The sequence below is a fragment of the Protopterus annectens genome, chromosome 13.part0 (genome assembly GCF_019279795.1).
Source record: "Protopterus annectens isolate FY-2018-M chromosome 13.part0, PAN1.0, whole genome shotgun sequence".
Lineage (NCBI taxonomy): Eukaryota > Metazoa > Chordata > Ceratodontiformes > Protopteridae > Protopterus > Protopterus annectens.
The window spans coordinates 417,370,450-417,392,735 of NC_056747.1; the positions used below are offsets into that span (position 1 = coordinate 417,370,450).

General features: G+C 43.0%; 1 protein-coding gene across 1 annotated transcript in view; it reads left to right on the forward strand.

Annotated features, from left to right (window-relative positions):
* MKS1 (MKS transition zone complex subunit 1) overlaps positions 1-22,286 on the forward strand; it is a 1,448,767-nt gene that overhangs the window by 531,109 nt on the left and 895,372 nt on the right. The window contains exon 9 of the mRNA XM_044054835.1: positions 3,784-3,840. Coding sequence (XP_043910770.1) covers positions 3,784-3,840 — 57 coding nt within the window. The remainder of the gene's footprint in view (positions 1-3,783; positions 3,841-22,286) is intronic.

Genomic DNA, 22,286 nt, shown 5'->3' on the forward strand with positions numbered 1-22,286 from the left:
ACTGCGGGTCAGGCATAGCAATGCAGCATCAAACCTGGCTCACTTAGAGTTTTGTGGATCACTTCAGAACAGCTTTTGTCATTGCCCAGTTTGACAGATGTTCTCTGTTTGAGCAGAAGGTCAAAGAAAAAGTATAGAAATGTGTGCAAGAGAGAAAAATCCACATAGCAGTTGTGGTCAGGTTTTCAGCCTCGCAAAGGTAATTTTAGTGGATCCAAAAGAGGACCAGAAACTTTTGGTTCAGGAAATCACATCATCCTCAGCAGTATTTTGATAGGAATTCCAGTGGTGGGTAGAACAAGTATGGCAGCCGCCACCCAAGAGGCAGAGGTGATCCACATCAGCAAGGGTTCTGTAGGCCCCCTCCCCCAGGTCTAGACAGTATCAATCCAGAATCATTGCATAACTTTTCCAATATGAAAGTAGCTTAGATGAAACCTTTCTCTGCACCATCTTGTATGGCTGGTCTTCATGCATTTGGGTCAGAAATGTTATATCTAGAGGTTTCTCAATAGCATTTTTGACAAAGCTCAAACTGCCATATTTTATCCTCCCCAGAAGAATGCAGTGGAGCGAGAGGTTCAAAACCTTTTACAAAAAAACCCATCCAAATGATCCCAACAAACGAAGAGTCTAGATGTTATTCCTGCTTTTTCTTGGTACCCAAAAAAAAATGCAAAACTTCAGACCTATACTAGACCTCAGTCATCTAAATCTCTATTTAAAGGAATCATTCTGAATGGTCATGTAAAATCCATTCTGCCTTTTAAGCAGAGAAAGAGATTGAATGTGCAGTCTGGATCTCCAAGATGCATATCTACACATTAAGATGGACATGGGTATCCATGAGATTCCTGCATTTCTAAGTGGGAGACTCTCTCTTCCAGTTCAGAACACTGCCATTTGGTCTTACCACAAATCATGGGTGTTCATCAAGTGTATTTATTTCTGTGGTTGCAGTCCACATCTGACTGCTGGGAATAGACCACTGGCTCATCACTGCCGCTGTGAAGGAAGCCCTCGTCATAGCAAGATAGTACTTGCTTTGGTTATGCCTGTCATTAGGGATTCCATCAACCATTCAAAATCTCAGCTGGAACCCTTCCATTTTCTCACATTTATAGATTGCCAGTTAGATATCATAAAACAGTTGACTATACTGCCCACAGAAAGAAGGATTACCATTGATCAGTTAGTCAGAAATCTATTAAACACTCCCAAATCTGGATGCCAAAATGATTTTGAAAGTATTTGGTCTCATGGTAGCATCTATACAAACAGTTCCACGTGCCAGGCTATGCATGAGAATACTACAATGCACCTTGAGAGTTCATTGGGGCAAAGCACAAACAGCATGTCTCAGGTTACCAGATTGTTCACAACCTGCAAAAATTACCTGCTTGGTGTACAGACCCACAAAACCTAGTAACGGGTATTCCATTCAGACAACATTTAGCAGCAGTCATGCTTAACACGGACATGTCCTTGTTGGAATATGGGCATTTCTTACACAGGACTGTTCAAGGAATGAGGAGTACTCATGAGGCCAGTTTGCTCATCATTGTCTTGGAGATGAGAGAGGTCTTCATATCACTGCAGGCATTTCAAGATCTCAAGGTGAATTTTCCATCCAGTCTGATAACATGGCAGTGGTGGTGTACATCATCAAGCAGGGAGGACCTCACTCTTACCTCTTTACCAAGTTATGAAAATTTGAGAATATACTATAGCCTCACATTGCTTTCCCATAGCAACAGACATTTTGGGGACATCCAAAGCAATTCCGGCAAAGCTGAGCAGATATGAATGGTTTCTCAACAAGTCAGCATCTCAGAAGATTTTCATAAGATGGAGAGTTCCTTGTTGATCTCTTTGCTTTGCCATCAAAGACCAACTGTGGCATTTTTTTTCTCCATCATTCCTAAACAGGGAATTCCACCAAAAGGTGCATTCTCATGTTTGACCCTACGGGTTCCTTTGTTTAATTCCCGCAATTTCCCTGATCTCCAGTTTCTGCAGAAAGCCAGGATGTGCAAATTTCATGTAATTCGCATATCCTTGAGCTGCCCATGCCAGCTGTGGTTCCCTCTGTTAAGGCCTTTGTAATGGAGAAGACCTTTCACTCTTACCTTAAAACTGAGAATGTTGCCTCATCTGTCCAGGCAGCATCACCAGGACATTCAGTCACTAAAACAAACTGCATTCTAGTAATGGCCAGTGACCCATGCTGTCCAAGGGGAAGGCATTAATAGCTGTTCAAAAACCTTCTACTAGGACAATTTGCAAAGGCAAATGGTTTAAATTTCACTGCTGGGCAACTGGTGAAAATACTGACCCATCCACTGCATCAGTTTCCCAAGTGTTGACATTTTTGTTGGATGTTTTCCAAAAAGGAGATGGTTACTGTTCCACTGAAGTACACTTACCAGCTCTATCTTCTTTTTATGTATGATTTAATTCAACATGTCTGATATCCCACAAGATATGCAAGGTCTTCTTTAAAGGTATCTTCTATTCTAGGCCACCATTATGCCCCCAGTCCCCTTCCTTGAGATATAGACTTTGCTTTGGAAGAGTTATACCTGCCAGTATTTGGATGAGCTCATTCCACCAATTTAAGATTCTTATCTTGGAAGATCTTGTTTCTAACAGCTATTGTCTCATTCAGGAGAGTTTCAAAATTACAAGTCCCGTTTTGTAAATATACTTAGTTTTTTTACAGAGAGAGGGTTTCGCTGAGAGGTAATCCTTCCTTGATGCCAAACGTCAATCAGTCAAACCTGAATCAATCTATCCAGCTGCCAGTGTTCTTTCCTGAATTGCTGAACCAAGGAGAATATCAAATACAATCATGTGCAATTTAGATTCTATCTAGATAGAACTAAAAGTCTTGTGGATCATGGTCAATTGTTTTTCTTCCACCCAGAAAAAAGGTCAGAAACTAACTAATATTCCCCTTGCTAAATGGTTGACATGCTGTATTTTTCATTGCCCTTCCAGCAACAAAACCTTTACTGACAAACCCAAGGCACTCACTGCCAGACCTCAAGCCACTTCTACAGCATTTCTTAGGAATTTGCCACAAAATATTTGTGGTAATGGCTACCTGGTTCGCCTTGCGTACTTTTGCAAAGCATTACGGCTTGAATTCCCTTTCCAAAGCTGTAGCCCTTTTGGACATCTGCTCTTTGAGGAATTTTGTTTTGGTTACATCCCAAGACCTTCTGGGATTTCTGTCCATATGTTCCAGCGTCTGGACTATGCCAACTTAAATACATAGGTTATGCACTGACAAGAATGATAGATTAAGTTGGTATTAGTCCTTACACTGGCGAAAGCCTTCCACCCTATTCCCCACCAAAGTGTCCTTTCCAAAGTGACCATGAGGAGCACCCAAGGTCTTTTTTTACTTAATATTCCAAATTGTTCAGCATTTATTGATGGACAGGTAATTTCTAAGTCGTCAAGCTATTCTGGCATCACTTGCTGTGGAGAGTCAAGTGAGCAGCAGCACACTAGGGGATGAAGGGAGGTGCTTGATCTGGCTAAAGATTGATTGTTGACGAAGGTTGACAACTCTGGTGACAATTCCACATGTTCCAGTGTCCAGACTATAGTAACGGAATCTATCATTCCGGTAAATACATAACTTACATTTATAATGCACTGTCCTACAGCTGTGAACTTTGTTTTGAAATATGATTCTGTGTATACTTTGTAAATATGTAAGTTATTTTTGAAGTTAGATTGCAATGCTCATTTATTTTGTTTATCCTTGTTTAGCTCTGCAATCGACACAGTGATTACCTTAATAGGCTTGTTGGCACAGAATTTGAAGAGGTAAGTCCCCCCTACTTTGGAAGAATTATTTACAGTATGCCAGACTGGCAAATAAGTAGAGCTGTCATTCCTAGAACCATTTACTTATGTCTGGAATAAACATTGTTCTGAGACATTTGCTGATGGAAAACTGGGTACTGCATGATGTCTCTCTTTATAGGAGGAAGAAAGTAGGCTAGGGTGATATTTATTTATTTTATTCAGTTATTTATTTTAAGGGAAACTTTACAGTTGTATGTACTGATCACAATGTACATTATAGATAGCTGCAGTCAAGAATTATGTAATAATACAAAAACTGCATGTGAACATATGCTAATGTAGCATTCAGATATTGTATTGACAGGAAATGTCAACAGCTGCTGACAGTGAAACAAGTGAAATGACAGTGAAACAAGATGGATATAAATTAGAAGAACAATTCATGAGGAATTTGGGAGTTAATTTCATGACTGGCAGGAATGCTAAAAGTTAATGTAAGCAAGTAATTAGAGTTGTGTTTTGTTGAATTTATGGCAAACCAGTACAGCTAGTAAAGTACGAATATTAAGAGAGTTGTGCAGTTCTGAGTAGTTGAATGTAAGCGATAAGGCAGTGGTGAAAGTTCTTATGGCAAGTTTGAAGGAATTTTTTTGAGGGGAGATCAAGTGAACTTGCAGTTAGCCAGCTACATAGCAGAGGCCAAAGAATGTGAATTGGAAATAGTGGAAGCTATGAATTTGCATATGGATGCTATTGAAACTCTACAGAAGGAACGTTTGGATATGAAAGAAAGAAAGATCTGCATTTATATCGAATGAATTCAAGCTCTTGTAGGAAAACGGGTGGACATGGAAGACAGAACCTGTAGAAGGAACAGTTGAATTATTTGAATACGCAAAAAAGAAGATGGCCAAGAGTGTGCAGGAAAAGTTAACAAGTTGGATTGGATTGCATATTGCGCAGATAAAAATTGAATGGGCTCATAGACATTATATTCTAGGTACACTGGGAAATGTAATATAGTCACAGCACATTGTTTTAATATTTGAGACACAAACAAAAGTTGGATTCTATCAGTTTTTGGAAGCAAGGGGAGAATTACAAAGTTGTCGATAGTGTTTTTTTACAGAGTGTTGATGTACTAGGAGAGAGAGAGAGCATAATTTTTGACTGCTGGTATTGACAGCTGTGTGCAGTGGTTTAAGTTTCATTTAGTCTACCCAGAACTGTTTTGAGTGTTTTTTTCTAGGTGGGGTTATTGCATTTACTGATGCACAGGAAGCAGTAAAACCTCCATTAAGAATATGACCCCAAGGTGATGGGAAGAGCAGAAGAAGCAAAAGAGATGTTTGTAATTATGAAGGGGCCAGAGAAACGTGGAAAGAAGTGTGGCTGCATTCATGTATAAGTTGAAGCAATGTAGATCCTTTCTACAAAATGAAGTCCTACTGAGGTATAGAAGACCTGCTGCAGAACGAGAAATATGTTACTCACTACATAAGTATACTTAGTGAAATAATTTAAAGTGAACTAATGTGACTAAGAATTTCCTGTATTGTGGGTGACTATGATTTGTGATGTATTTTTATATAATTAAGAAGTTTAATTAACTCCCACTCCTGCAGGTGATGCGGTCGAGATTTGTTCATTGGCTCAGAGAGTTAGAGGAACCTCTGCCTGGTATGGGATGTGCTAAACTGAGCAGTGCTATTGGTGATTGTATTGGGAGAGGGGAAGAGTGCTATCCCTAATTATTACTTGCTTTCTGAAACTTTGAATTTATTAGCAGTTATAAGAATGTTGCCTGTGTTTATTTTGTTTTGTCAAACCTTAAAGCTTTAAAAAGTTGCTAAGATTAATAGGACTGCATTTGTTAGAAATGAAAGAGTTGGCAGTTTAATGGGGGAGATTATGATTTAGTCTGGCACCCTGCAATTCTAAAATGTATTCTCAGACACAGCAGATTATAGATATATTTGCAAAATCTTATGCAAAACAGTTTGGCTCCGCAGAAGAGGTGATAAGTTGTCCTAGTGACATCCAGGTAACCCCAGATACTGGAATCAAATTACTAGCACTACTGGGCTACAACTCATACCACACATTTCGGTCACAGAACATGGATCGAAGCACAAAAGGAGGGTGTGTATCAATATTCATCAAGGATACCAACACCTCCAGGTTAGTGGCACAGCATGTGATACCGCTGAGATCATCCATGTGCAACTAACATCAGGCAAATCTGCAATGCAAATTGTGGCCTGCTACAGATCACCCTCCATGACCCAGGACCACCATTCCGCCTTTCTGGAGACACTGGAAAACATGAAGGTCCTACCGAACACCCTGATCTTGGGAGATTTCAATTACCCTACCATTAACTGGGAAAACTACTTAAGTACAAACTCCCAGGCTCAGCGCTTCCTGGAATTTATCAACTCAGATGCCCTGGATCAGCTGGTAAACTCCCCTACCAGAGGCCACAACATATTGGACATGGTCATCACCAACATGGGCGACAGGTGCTCCATACCGGAGGTCAACCCGTCACTGGTTAGCTCAGACCATAAACTAATCACCCTGGATGTCCACACCCCACCACCACCCCCAGCCAAGGAAACCACAGTGAAAAATTTTCTAAAGCAAACTTCACCTTACTTAAGTCAGAGATGGTAAGTTTCACAGCCCCCATGCTAAAGGATAACACTGCCAAGATGCAGAATCCTTTACAATTGCACTCTGAGCACCTACAAGGATGCATGGATCGTGCCATCCCTAGCAAAACCAAGACTCCCTCCCCTAAGAGAAGGAAACCAGTCTGGTGGACCCCTGCCATAAACAGGTTATACAACAAAAGGAGGAAACTAGTTCAGAAAAAAAGCAAATCCCAAGAAGGAAACACATGCCTTATCAGTATCAGTAAGAAACTAAGGTCCCTCATAAAATCAGCCAAGGCTAACTTCGAAAGAAAAATAGCCAAGGACTCGAAAGATAACCACAAAGCCTTCTTTAGCTATGTCAAAAATCTAAGTGGCAACTCGCAGATATACTGAACCTACTGATATTGCCAACATACTGGCAGATAGATTCAGTGCAAACTTCACCTCCCTCTCACCTTCAAAAGGGCCCACAACAATACTGGAAAAGTGTAGTGTCCCGGAAATCACAGAAGCACAGGTGAAAACAGCCCTTTCAAAAGCCAAAAACACAGCATCAATGGGGTCAGATGGTGTCCCAGGCTGCATCTTGCACGAACTACAGAACAAACTAAGCCCCCCACCTAAACACGCTGTTCAACCTCAGCCTCTCCACAGGCTACGTGCCCATAGAATGGCGCAGAGCAAGGATTATTCAGCTCCACAAAGGAGGAGCCATAACTGACCCTGGTAACTATCACCCCATAAGCCTGACTAGCCTGGTCTGCAAGGCTATGGAGTGCATCATCATGGAACTCATTAACAAAGACATTGGGAACCTCCAAACACTTGACCCGACCCAGTTCGGCTTTGTTAAGGGCAGATCATGCCTACTAAACCTGGTTGACTTCTTAGAGACAGTTACCAAGGCCATAGATGAGGGAAAGGTGGTTCACACAGCCTACCTTGATCTCGCCAAGGCGTTTGACACCATTCCTCACTCGGGTATTATAGAAAAACTCACCAGCCTGAACATAAATCCCTACGTCACAAGATGGGTTGCCAACTGGCGTACAGACGGAACTCACACGGTAAGAATAGCGGGCTCCAGGTCTGACTCTAAACCAGTCACAAGTGGTGTCCCGCAAGGCTCAGTTCTGGGACCCCTACTGTTCGGCATATATTTCTCAGATGTACAGGCAAACACAGGAGGACTATGGCTAACCAAGTTTGCCGATGACCGCAAACTGGGAGCCATAATTGACTCTCTGGCTGATACAGACATCCTCCAAAAAGGCCTTACTGAGACAGACACCTGGTGTCAAAATCATGGCCTCAAGCTAAATGCCAAAAAATGCATAGTCATCCCGTTTGGGAAAAACAAAACACCCACGAATTACCACATAGGCGGCAGCCCCCTTAATACAGAAGAGGTAATAAGAGATCTGGGGACCCAGGTAGATAGCAATCTCTCCTTTGACAATCATATTGCCAAAGTAGTTAGGAAATCCTTCTATGTGGCCCATCTAATTACTAAGGGGTTCGCATCTAGAAATAAAGAGGTTGTAGTGCCCCTCTACTCATCACTCATCAGACTCATCATAGAGTACAATGCCCCATTTGGGATGTACCTCACAAAACACTTCCAACAGCTTGAAAGACCACAAAAGCACCTCACCAAGAGGATTACTGGCCTCAAACATATGTCCTATGAAGCCCGACTGAAAAAACTCCGTCTGTACTCAGTGGCATATTGCTTACTCAGAGGTGATCTCTGCCTGACTTACAAAGCCATGTCCAACTCAGAATTGATGGACATGCTCCACCTAAAGAAATCCAAGTCACTGCGAGCCACGCGCTGTAGTGAGCTAAACCTCGCCACACCAATAAATAGAACATGCTGGAGGGATAGATTCCTGTCAGAGACTCCCCATGCTTTGGAACAAAATTCCTAACTACATTAGGCAGAGCCTCTCACTAACACTCTTTAAGAGAAGCCTTGACGAGTGGATGGGTAACAGAAAGTACACCCCTGGGATCACTTCATTGACTCTGCTTGACAGAGGCTCAGTTAATTAATCAATGGGGCGGCGAAAGCCGACACACTCTGGCTAGGCTTATAAATGCCCTTGGACAGATAGCTTAGTACCTACCTATGACCCTATTATATTGAAAAAGAACTGCACAAACTGGATCCAAATAAAGCACAGAGAAGACGGAATTAGTAACAAAGACCTGAGAACACTTCTTCAAGAACTTATGGTATCATTATATCTATTATTCACTGGGTCATATAAATATGTGGACATTCCTCAACATTGGAGACATGCGATTATTAAACCTGTCTTTAAGGGAAAGGGGAGTAGGACAAACCCAGCATCATATAGACCCTTAAGTTTATTTTCATGTTGTGGAAAATAATGGCGACTGTAATATTACATAAGTTATTGTCAGAATTGGATAGTTTGGGACTTGAAACCATACATCAGTATGCATATTTTGAAAATAGATTTATTACCACCTGTAACATGATGTTCTGTAACAATATAGTAATAGCTATGAATGAAAAACTGTGCTGTGATGTAATTTATATAGATTTAACTTCAGCATTTGACAGGGGTCATACACAAAACACAGATCAATAAATTAATACAACTAGGTATTGATGTACTTATGTTAAGATGGATAGCTGCATGGCTTACAAATAGGACATGGCAAGTATCTTACAGCAACTGGACAGGTAAAATCCTTGGTTACAGTCAGGGTGTCCCACAGGGCTCTGTCCTAGGCCCTTACTTGTTTAGATTCTGTATTTTAGACTTAACTTTTTCATCTGAGGTTCTACAGCCTATATGCAGTTGATCTGAAACTAGATAAACTGATTATGTGTTAGAGATAAGGCATGTCTGCAAAATAACTTGACTAAATTGACCATTTGGGCACAAGAGAATAATTTACTGATAAATACATCAAAAACTAAGCACATGAGATTTGGGAGACATAAATTGAAAGGTGAATATTTAATATAGCACTGAGTGATTGAAACTGTAGATTTATTTAAGGACCTGTGTGTATGGGTAGATTCAACTATGAGTTTTTCTAATCACATCAACCAATTGTTTAATGATAGTTATAGAACTATAGGGTGTATAAAAAGATTTATAAAGTCTAGGAAATCAGAAGTGATGAAGTCATCATTATTTGTTAGTTAGATTAGACCCAAACTTGAGTATGGAATAACAATTTGGAAACCCTGTAAGAAAACAAGCATGAGTAAACTGGAAAGAGGACAGCGGAAGTATACCAAGAGCATCTATGGATGTGAAAATTTAAGTTATTATGAAAGACTAAAATATCTGAACTTGTACAGTGTCTCTTACAGATATCTAAGAGAAGATCTTATTCAGGTTTATAGGGCATTTAAAGACAAGTACCTCTGAGAATGTTTGCAGTTATCAAAAAGTACTAGAGAATCATCAGACAACCTCTGTAGAAGATTCTATAGGAATGAGAAGTGTACTAATTGGTTCTCTGACAGAATAGCTGATGCATGAAACAGACTACCAAATTACATTAAAGCAAGTATTAGTTTAGATATTTTTAAGAACAGCATGGACACTTATTATGGAAGCAAGTGTGATGATATGTAGTCCTATCTTGTCGTAATTCTTGCTGGATGGGTTTGAAGCAGATATTCGGCTCTGACTCGGCCAATACTAAAGCTCGAGCTTGTTCTCAAGCTTGTTTAGTGGCTTGAGGCTAGCCCCTATCCCATGGTGCCTCATGGCAAATCTCCCAAAAGTTCTTCAACCGCTATTCCCCCCTTAGGACTGTACAGCCCGTTTAAGTTAGAGGGCTTTCCTCCCTGTGCATGTGTGACTGTTTAAAAAAAATAGTTATCTTCTTCTCTTTCTCTCTCATTTTTGAAGTTAATAACTTTAGTATTATCTTTTTTGTCTTTCGATTTCTAGAAATGCCAAAAGATAAGGAGCAGCAAGGATCATCGTCCTTCGGGGTTCAAAAAGTGTGATAGGTGTGCGCAGAAAATGTCTCTTACAGACAGCCACACCAGTTGTGTTGTATTGCCTTGGTGAAGCCCATTTGCAGGAATCCTGCACGTTTTGTCACGCATTTAGCACTAGAGTTTTAAATGAGCGAAAGAGGAAACTCATTGACAGGGGTCTCATGACCAGTTCCTTCCAGGAACAGCTGGAACTTGGTCATGCAGCTCCAAAATTCTCTAAGAGAAAATCATCGGCCCCAGCTTTGGAGCCGACAAAAAAGACTAAAGCCGAGAAGTTCCGGTTCCGACTCAGCTTCATCTCTTTCGGTGCCATCGATTTCATCGGCTCCGAGACGATGTTCAGTACTGAAAATTTTGCCTGACATCGAGGTTGTATCTCCCACCTTGAGATCTCCTATTTTGGAGAGAAGGAGGTCTTCCTCTGTCTCCACCAGGTCGTCCAGGACCTTATCAGATGAGGACATCGAGAGGGTGGTGAAGAGGTTGCTTTCGGATCCAGCTCTGGCAAGAAAATTGGCCCCTCCGGACCCAAAGGTCTCTGAGCCAACCCCCTTACTGACCATTGTTCCTCCTCTGACTACCTCACTCTCTGAGCCTATTACTTCAGGTTCCTCTGTCTTGGACCCTTCGGCTCCGGGGATTCAGCCTGTTTCCTCGGAGCCAATTACTCTATCCTCGATGGCTCAGTCTGGAGCCGAGGCTCTTGTGTCAACGCCAAGGGGGACAGTCACCCTGGGTTCTCATCAGAACCGACCCTCCCTCTCGGAGCCTCGGCTCGACCCGGCTCCCACTTCTGCTTTGGAGCTGTTCCCTCTTGCTAGGAATCGACCATCTACCCCCTCGGAGCTGAGGTAGTCTTCGGAGCGTGGGGGGGAGGCTTTTGAAGCTATATAGAAGGCTTTATCCTCTGCCAAACCCATTCCATTGGAACCTGTGACCCACCAGCAACAGGCAGCAACTTCTTCTCCCTGCCACCCCCACAGCATAAGGAACCAGAGGCCCAAGTAGCCCCGTTGGAGGTGCCCCTTCTTACGAGACCTCCCCAGATTATCCCACTGGAGAGCTCCTTCGGAAAAGGCTGTGCAAGAGGAAACATGTCAACTTACCTGAGTCTGTCACGTCAGACACTGATTTAGAGGAATCAGAAGGGTAGCCTAGATCCCCTTCTGAGGATGTCTGTTTTTCTGACATCCTAGAAATCTTTAGACAGAGGGGTGATTGGAAGACCTCTAACGCTGCTGAGGATGAATCAGTGTATCTTGAGGCTTTTGGTTCCCGACCTTCCACTTCCTGGGTGACGCGGCCTTATGACCAACTTTTGGGGGTCATATCGCGAAAAGCATGGACCTCTCCAGATTCAGTGGAAGCCATCCCGAGGAGGCCAAATAAGTTTGACAGCACCTGAGGACAAGTCTTTCCTTAGTAAGGGAGTTCCAGTTGATGCTATGGTGGTAGCAGCGGCCACCAAGAAGGAATTTTCTGAGACATCTTCTAATAGCCATCCTCCTAACATGGAGTCCATGATGATGGATAGGTACGGGAAGCATACTTTTTCTTCAGCGGCATTTACACTAAGATCGCTGAATTGCCTGACTCATTTTGCTCATCTTCAGAGGGATCTCCTGAAAGAGTTAGGAGACACCCTCCAGGGTTCAGTAGCTCTGGGTACTATGGATAAGGTTTTTTTCAGCTCTCCACCCTTACTTCCATAGCTAACTCCTCCATGAGGCTGATCTCATATGCGGCAGATGGAGCGAGTAGGGCAGCCGCAGCAGGAATATCCCTCAGGAGACATTCATGGATGCGTCTTTGTAATTTTACGGAATCCTCCAAATCTTCCTTCACTAACGTTCCTTTTGATGGTTCATCTGAAAGATCAAGTTCAAGTGAAAGAGACTTTGACTAGGTGCGAGCAGGAAGGAAAAACCTTATCTGCCGTCGCAATCAGTTTCTCTCTCCTGTCCAGACCCTATCCCAAGGGTAATACAGGAGGGAAAATGTGGTTCCGTAAATAACAAGGTTTCCCTCAGGCACAAGGTCAACCCTCCCCCAGAGGCAGAGGGGGAGGAAATAATGGAAGATGCCGCCCTCGTGGCAGAGGAGATCTGCAACATTAGGGAGACAGAGAAGCTTTCTCTGATTGTCCCTGAAGGGTTGCCCGACTGTCCGTCTCTGGAGGCAGTCAGGGGTCATCTGTCGCTGTACCCAAGCGCCTGGCTATCACTCAAGATCGTTGTGTACACACAATAATATCCAGAGGTTACCTAATCCCCTTTATTTCAGAACCCCCAACAAACCGGTCTCTACCAGATGGTAACACCCATCCAACTAGACCATGCAACATCAGAGGTCATCTTGTTGCTGCAAAAAAGAGTCATACAGGAAGTCCCCTCAGAGCAAGTAGGATCCGAAACTTACTCTCGATTCTTTTTAGTTCCAAAAAAAGACGGGACTAGAGACCAATTCTAGATCTCAGCAGGCTCAACAAGCATGTAAGGAAATCGAAGTTCCGAATGGTCAGGTGCTCCAGGAGACACTTACGCTTCCGGCTGGGAGCCAGTCATTTTCAGTTCGGAACACTGCCCTTTGGCCTCACTACAGCCCCCAGAGTGTTTACCAAATGCATGGCAGTGGTAACGGCTCACCTGAGACGTCAAGGATTCCAGGTGTTTCCATACCTAGACGACTGGATCCTCACTGCTATCACCAAGCATCAACTCATCAGGACCAGGGACGAGACTCATCCTTGTGTGCCAGTCTAGGCATCACTGTCAACCTACAAAAGTCAGTCTTATCTCCCTCGCAGCACATTGTATATTTAGGCTGAGAAATAGACACAACCACCATGTGTCAGTAAGGCTAACACAGGAAAGAGTGGAGTCTCTACGCAGTCAGGTCAGATCCTTACTAAACAAAGAGTTCAGGCCATAGTAGTCCTACAAGTCCTAGGGACTATGGCTTCTGTCTCCTATTAGTTCCTCTTGCTCGCCTACACATGAGGATACTTCAGTGGCTGCTATTTGCTCAATGGTCGATGCAAGACCTTCCATTGTCTCACCAGATATTGATAACAGATGCATGCAAAATGATCTGACATAGTGGTTGCACACAAAACAACTTATCCTAGGTCGTCCACTTGTTCCTCCCCAAGAGAAAGCAGTTTTGACCACGGATGCTTCCCAGATAGGGTGGGGAGGGGCATTATCTGGGAAAGACAGTCCAAGGTACTTGGCAGAACTGAGAACCACTTGCCCATCAGTGTTCTGGAGATGAGAGCGATACTGTATGTGTTGCAAGCACTTCACAGCTCCCTTCCCACCGGGACGATTGAGATTCAGTCAGACAACATGTCTGTTGTGTGGTACATAAACAAGCAAGGGGGAACCAAGTCTTACCCGCTTTGCTGAGAGGCCTTAAGAGTTTGGAAATGTGAGATGGATACTCATCTCTTCCTGATAGCGATGCATATCCTGGGGAAATCCAACGTAATAGCAGACAAACTCAGCCGAGCAATTCTGATGCCTCACGAGTGGTCCCTGAATCCAATGGTTGCGAAAGAGATCTTTCACAGATGGGGGCCAGCCTTGTTGCAATCTATTTGTTTCTCACCTGAACACCAAATGCAGCAGCTACATTGCCCTCATTCCCCATCTGGGAATGTCACCCAGGGATGCTGTAGTTCACGATTGGCCCCCGGGACTTCTTTATCTTTCCTCCTTTTCCACTCATCCTCAAAGTAATACAGAAAGCAAGACAGTTGAGGAGATGTTCATCGTGTTACCCTGCTGTAGTCATCACACTTGGGTTATCCTGCCATCAGGCGGTCCCGCAGTCGGCCGGAATTCCAAAGTCTTGGTCCGGCGTTGGTCGCTGTCACTTCTTCCCTGATGTCAGTGCGCCAGGGGTATAAATAATGCATCCAACGCCATGTTCTTAAGTCTTTCTTGCCGCGCGGTGCCCAAAGCAGAAGCAGTTCGCAAGTGCCGGTCGGCCGACTCCTGAGATTTTCGAAGTCGAATTTCAGGTCCGAAGTCTTCAATAAAGCTAAGTACCCCATTGGGGAAACTTTTCTTGCCTCAGACCGAAAAAGTTAACAATTGTATTTCTTGTGGGAAGCAAATACCTCATAAGGATTTTCATTCTTATTGCATACCTTGCCTAGGCCCAGACCACAACGTCACTGGTCGTCGTTTTTGTGCTAGGCTTAATAAGCGTACTATAAAAAGACGCTTGGATTTCGCACTACACTACATCGGTAGAAAATTTAACTATACAATGCCATCGGAGCAACCGACTACTGGCGTGCACAAAAAACGCAAGAATAAGGACAGGCAGCCTAGACCCAAGCCAGACTCTGAGGCCTCAGCTGGACAGGTTTCCAGTTCACTGGTCTTCAGTGAGGCTCCGCAGCCCCCGACTACCGCAGATTTGGAACCCGAGGCCGCTTCGGAGCCTTTGGCGGAGAGTACTAGGCCGATGCAGCCATTTTGTTTAGCCCCTACCGGTGACACTGCAGAAAGAGATGTCGGTGCTGCAGAAACACCTTTGGTTTCTGAAGGCATCTTCAGACTGACGACGCTCACCATAAAAATGTATCCTAAGCTTAAGACTCCTATTAAACCAAAAAAGACTGTACTCCAGTCTCCAGTTCAAGGCCCCATGCCTAAGAAACAGATGCTTAAAATGGCTGAAGATTTGATCTCTTTAATCAGGGGTTCCCAACCCCCACCCGACAAAAGGCCTAGACAAGAGGAAGATTATGCCTCCTCTGAACAAGTGTCTATTTCCTCAGGCTCCTCTGAGGACCAAGATTACTCCTTTTCCCCTTATGAAGATTCTGATGCTGAGGATTCTATTCCCTCAGCTTCTCCTCCTGAAGATTACTCCTTTGGGGAAACTGTACACACTATGAGGGAACATTTTCACTGGGAAGGTCAGGGCTACTCTGACTCAAAGAAAAGGCTCAGAGAGTTTCTTTTACTCCCCCAGCACCCCCCCAGTTTTAGACATTGTGGATGATGTTTACTTAGAATCTAGTTTGAACCCAGATTCTCTGCCTCCTGCTCCAACCAAACCAGACAGATACTATATAGAGTGCCTGACTCCCACAAATTCCTTTATAAAAGCCCTGTTGCTGATCCAGAGACTATCTCCCAGGGTCCCAAAGGGGCTAAGGCTTCTATGGCAAAAAATCCTGTACCCTCTGAAAGGGACTCCAGAGCACTTGACAGGTGGGGGAAAAAAGTTTACACCTCAGCCACTCTAGCTATGAGAGCACTAAATTGCCAATTTCACATGCTAAAATATCAGCAATTTCTAATGCCTCAGTTAAGACAAAAAATGAGCACACTCCCTCAACAGTCGTAATTGAAAGAAATGCAGGATCTGTTGCATGCAACTGAACAGGTGGGCAAACATACTTTACAATGTGGGTTTGATTCCTTAGAGGCTTCCTGCAGAGCAGCTGTCACTGGGTCTGTTATACATAGGCATGCTTGGTTAAAGGAACAAACCCTGCCTGATCATGTTAAAGCAAAGCTTCTAGATGCTCCCTTACAGCAGGATGTTCTATTTGGAGTTAAAGCAGAAGAAGTCTTAAAGAAAATGGAGGATAAGGCAAAATCTATGCAGACAGTCAAAGATTTTCTACAGGTACAGCCCCCTCGCTTCAGGAGAAATTAGCCAACAAAAAATTGGTCCTTTCCAGCTACTGACAGACCACAGAGGGGTAAATACAGACGTCCAAGAGGCAGAGGACAACCACAAGCCCAATACAAACCTCAACAATGGGGCACTGCAACACAGAAGGGAGGAGATGACAGGCCCCAAACTGCTAGAAGGCAAACTCAATGACTTGCACCTCATCTGGCCAAGCAACACTCTCTTGGCAGCTCCCTTGGGAGGAAAACTCGCACTTTTTTCAGACAACTGGCACATTGTCACAAAGGGCAAATGGATCCTAGACATAATTTCATGAGGATACAGATTCCATTTCCACACCTTGCCAATGAAAAGAGGAATGCCAAACCTGCCACAAAATCAATGGGCAGAGGCACAAAAACAAATTACAGCTCTCATGGACATGAGAGCCATTCAACTGGTAACTACACGGGAGCAAGGCCAAGGATTTTACTCAAGACTCTTTCTAGTCCCCAGAAAGGACAATGCCTGGAGAACAATTCTCAACCTTTCAATTCTAAATACCTTCTTACAAGTACCCAAATTCAAGATGCTAACACTACAGCAGCTTCTTCCCATGTTGGGCAAGAAAGCATGGCTAGTAATGTTGGACCTCAAGGAGGCATACCTGCATGTCCCTATCGGACAAAGTTGCAGAAGCTACCTCAGTTTCATTGCAGGTTTAACCCATTATCAATTCTCTGCACTGCCCTTTGGCTTATCCACTGCGCCCAGGGTCTTCACAAAATGCCTGGCACCAGTAATTGCATACTGCAGACAAAGAGGAATTCAAATATACCCATACCTGGACGACTGCCTCATCCAAGCAGAAAGCAAGGACATCCTCTTACAACATCTGGCTTTTTTTGTAAAACATCTTCTAAGTTGCCTTGGGTACACAGTAAACGAAAGGAAATCAAAACTAGTACCCTCACAAAATATGACATTCCTGAGTGCCAGCTTGAATACAACGGCCCAGAAGGCTTATCTGACGCCAGACAAACAACTACAACCGACTCAATATTTCAAAACAATGGCAACAAAGACCCAACTCCCTGCAAGAAAAATTCTGCAGGCCTTGGGCTTCATGGCATCTTGCATTCTACTAATACCATTTGCAAAACTGCATATGAGGAAACTACAGTGGTACCTAAAATGTGTATGGTCTCAACACAGCCACAGCTTGGACATAATGATATCTCTCATTCCCTGCCTACAACAGGAGTTTCTATGGTGGTCACAGGCATGTCACCTCAGCAAGGGTCAGCCTTTCACCTTGCCCCCAGCCAGGCAGACTATGACAACAGATGCATCGGACTACGCCTGGAGGGCACACATGGCAGGACAGTGCGTTCAAGGCATATGGACTGCAGATCAGAGGAATCTGCACATCAATCAAAAAGAGATGCTAGCTGTACAGAATGCTCTGACAGCCTTCAGGAACCTATTACATCCAGGACAACTAACAATAAGGACGGGCAACACCACAGTAATGTGGTACATAAACAAACAAGAGTGTACACACTCCTACCCTCTATGCAGGCAAGCAATGACCTTGTGGAACACAGCACTGGCTTACCAAGTTCAGTTACAAGCTCAATTCCTGCCAGGAAAAAAGAACACATTGGCAGACGACCTCAGCAGAAACATCATGGATCCCCACGAGTGGAAACTGGATCCACAAGTATTTACAATGATAACTCAAAAATGGGGCCTTCCAGACATAGACCTGTTTGCCAGCCCCCAAAACTATCAGCTGACAAAATATTGTACAAGGACACTTCACCATCAAGCTTGGAAAGTGGACGCACTCTCATTCAGTTGGAAAAACCTGACAGTATATGCCTTCCCTCCATTGCCTCTCCTCACAAAGGTGCTTCTGAAAGTCAGAAAGGAGAGACCACGACTGATGCTCATAGCCCCAGACTGGCCACGCCAGCACTGGTACCCACTATTAAGGAATATGGCCCAGGGCCCACCTTGGATATTACCACAAATTGCCCATTTGCTCACACAGCAAAACAATCAGATTCTACACAGCCAGCTCAAAACCTTAAATCTGGCTGCATGGCAAATCACCTAACCATCCAGCCAGCTCCTCTTTCCCAAGCAGTTATGGATGTTATTCTGGAAGCTAGGAGGCCCAGCACCAGGAAGGCCTACTCGGACAAATGGAAAAGGTTTTGCGCCTGGAACTGATGTATTTGCTTATAGCTGGAGGGATTTTGTGTTTGTGCAAAAATTTCTTAAATTGGTACTAATTACTGACCACCTTTTTGAGGGCACCTGACATCTGGGGCTAGAAAAACTGAAGAAAATGGTGTCTGATGCATTATTTATACCCCTGGCACACTGACGTCAGGGAAGAAGCGACAGCAACCAATGCCGGACCAAGACTTTGGAATTCCGGCCGACTGTGGGGACTGCCTGACAGCAGGATAACCCAAGTGTGATGACTGCAGCAGGGTGAACACTCGAACATCTACATTTATGGTAGGTACAAAACTGTACTTTTCTTGATCCTCATTGCTCTTTGTTTGGTTTCCCTTCCTGTGGCCCTACCTCTTGGAGGAACCATGGATTCTGGACCCATCTCCAGATCTCCTGATTCATCAATTGGGACAGTTCCACCCCTCCATCCACACCCTCAAATTGACAGCATGGCTCCAGTTCCACGAATAGCCAGGTGTATTCCTCTATCCCCTGCGGTCAAACACCTTCTAATTTCATCCCATAAACCTTCCACTCAAACTATATTCCATCAAATGGAAAAGGTTTTCCCTTTGGGCTACGAATCAGGGCATAGATCCATATACGGCTCCTATAGAATCTATTTTATCCTTCCTAGCATCAATTTTACATGAAGGAACGGCAGCCGCTACAGTTAGAGTTCAATTAGCTGCTATTTCCAATTTGATTTCATGGGAAATCCAATCATGCAGCACTCCTTGTGTAAAGCCTTCTTAAAAGGAGTTTCTCTCAGGCCTCCAATCAAACAACCACTGGAACCCTGGGACTTAAACTTAGTCCTCTCATCTTTGCTGTCTGCACCTTTTGAGTCATCCTCATTGTCAGACCTAAAACTGTTGTCATGGAAAACATTATTCTTAGTAGCCATAACATCTGCTAGGAGAGTTTCAGAACTGCAAGCTCTAACTATTCGACCTCCTTACATTATTTTTCACAAGGATAGAGTCTCTCTCCAGACAAACCCTTCCTTTCTTCCCAAAGTTTGCTCAGAGTACAATCTGAATACTACTATTGAGCTACCTGTGTTTTTTCCAAACCACTGTAATAAATCAGAGTTTAGACTACACCAGATAGATGTTCACAGAATACTCAGGTTTTATCTACACAGGACTAAAGAATTCAGAAAATCCTATCAACTTTTTGTTTCCTTTTCTGACAAAAAGAAAGGCTTGCCTATTTCTAAGATTACTCTTTAAAAATGGCTTTCGGATTGCTTATCCTTTGCTTATCAACAAGCTGGCAAACGATTAGCTGTCAAAGTTAAAGGTCACTCTACTAGGGTTGTAACTACTTCATGTGCCTTTAGATCTAGGCTCCCAATTGATATTATTTGTGCAGCAGCTACTTGGGCAAGACCACATACGTTTGTCACTCATTACAAATTGCCTTTGGCCTCCCGGAACAGGTCTTCCTTTGGGTCCACTGTGCTGAAGAGTCTCTTCGCTTGAGCCACCCGGGTTATAGGTGCTAGGGATGCTGTCCCATCCAGCAAGAATTACGGCGAGTTAAGACTACATAACATAAAGAAGTTATGTACTTACCATAACGTTCCATATTTATAGTCCATCTCGCCTATATTCTTGTGTCCCTCCCTCCAACCCCCTTTCTGTTTTCTGGGGGATGTGGTGGACTGTTCTGGTGCTGCCTGACATGGTTCTGTTTTGTTGTCCACCTAGCATGGATTATATTTCTAAATCCTTTGCTGCTTTTATGCAGTTCTTATATTGGTCTTAACTGATGGATATTTATTGCTTTCTTGCAAATTAGATCTGGGGATTTGCCGTGAGGCACCAGGGGATAGGGGCTAGCCTCGAGCCAGTAAAAGCTCTTGAGCTTTAGTATCGGCCGAGTTGGAGACTAATATCGTCTCCAAACCCATCCAGCAAGAATATAGGCGAGATGGACTACAAACTTGGAACGTTATGGTAAGTACATAACTTTTTTTTTTTTGGTATATTGGCAAACTAGAAGGGCATCAGTGCCCATGCTTGAAATATTTGTATGTACAGGACATGTTTGAATACATGTATGTATTCTTTGTTTGGATTGTAGTTATGTCTGTGGGTCAGTATTAAGGGTGATGTTTTTATGTTAAGCATTATTCATCGCATTCTTTATAAGCAAACAGTGCTAATTAGAAGTGGCTTGTCTAGTTATTTTGCAAATGACATTTACTTTACAAGGATGAAGGATACGAAACTGTACATGTTTGAACTGTGGATGTCTTTCATAAATAAAAGTGATGTAGTAAATATTTCAATAGGGGACAGCGTGAGGCAGTATAAGGTACATGTAAGATAACTTCTGCAACGTGTAAATGGTTTAACCAACTCTCTTTTGAAGAATATAGTATTTATTAATTTATTAAAACTTTGAATCTTTGGTCTTTGCATTAAAGGGAACACATCTGGAGGATCAGGAGTATAACTTATTGATTAGGGGTAATTGGTCCTGGGTGCATGACTTCTTTCTTTAGAGGAGTCTGGGAAAGAAGAGTGATGTTACTAATTTCAGGAAGGTAATCCTTACACTTTAAGATGTATTTTATTTTTTTTGTCATTTGCTTACAGGGAAAGTTTGACTCTGATAATGTCCTATTTTCAGAGGAGGCCTAGGGCGAAAAGATCCACATTAACATAGTATGGTTATAATTAAATAAAATTTATTATAAAACCTAAGTAAAAATTCAACTTAATTTCATACAGGGGGACCCTATACTTACATAGTGAAAATATTTGGACAGATATAACAAGTTGAAGAACAACATTGTCAATAGTTAGTTTTCACAAGCTACAGTTGACATTAAGCGCACTGAGAATACTCTTTGGAACACAGATAACTAGATAATGTAGCCTGCGCAAAATTATGTCTGTCCTTTATATAAGAAATAGATTGTGTTCGGAGAGAAGGAATTAGCAAAAAGTATGTTGGGGGTGGAGGAGGAGGGGACTAGTTCAGGCTGGGGTAGTGTAAGGAGCTGAGACAAGTCTTACTTAGATAGTCTTTTAGTAGTTGTTTGACACTGGAGATCTTTGATGGCGGGTCTAATTTTGAGACCGACAGAATTTGTTTTCTTGGCAACAGTATGAATGGAAAATTTGACCAGAGGATTTCTGGGATTTGTTTATATGTGCTGAGTAGAAGTTCATTACATCGAAGTAGTCTGTTAGGACAGTAGGAATAGAGAATAGGTGTAAAAACAGGGCAATCATTGGCTTTATTAATAATGCTGTGTATGAAGATAAGCTGTATATAATCTAAGTGGTGAGGCAGGTCAAGCCAATTCAAAGCCTTAAGGCCAATACAGTAGTGGCTTCTGTATTGTTTGTTAGTGGTAAATTTTGCAACCTTATTATAGCTTGCCTGCAAATTATTTTTAACTGTAACTTGATGGTTTGTTAGGATGGGTGCACCGTATGAGAGAGATGGGAAAAAGTAGGTAGTGGCAAGAGTCATTTTGGTGGTATTGCAAGAAAATGTTTATACCCATAGAGCATTCCTAATTTTTGGTGAGTCTTTTTATGTTATTTTGAACATGCAGGTTAAATTTGAGGATCCAACGTTGTTTCTTCTGTCTATTCCTAAGCAGATGGGTTATTGGGTCAGTCTAGGATCAGACTTCTGCCACTTTCAGACTTTGGAGCCAAGGCTCAGGTTCTTCCCCACAATCCTCTATACCTAGTAAGTTACCTCAGATATCGTTTGCCACTTGTTTGCACTGGACATGATCTCTTGTTCTCAGCTTGGGTAACAGCTAAGGGCTACTCCTTTTTGATCTGTTACGGTTATTTAGTCTATTTTCATCTAGTTACATTCCTCCCCGAACGTGTAGTCTGCTATACATGTGTGTGTGTGTGTGTGTGTGTGTGTGTGTG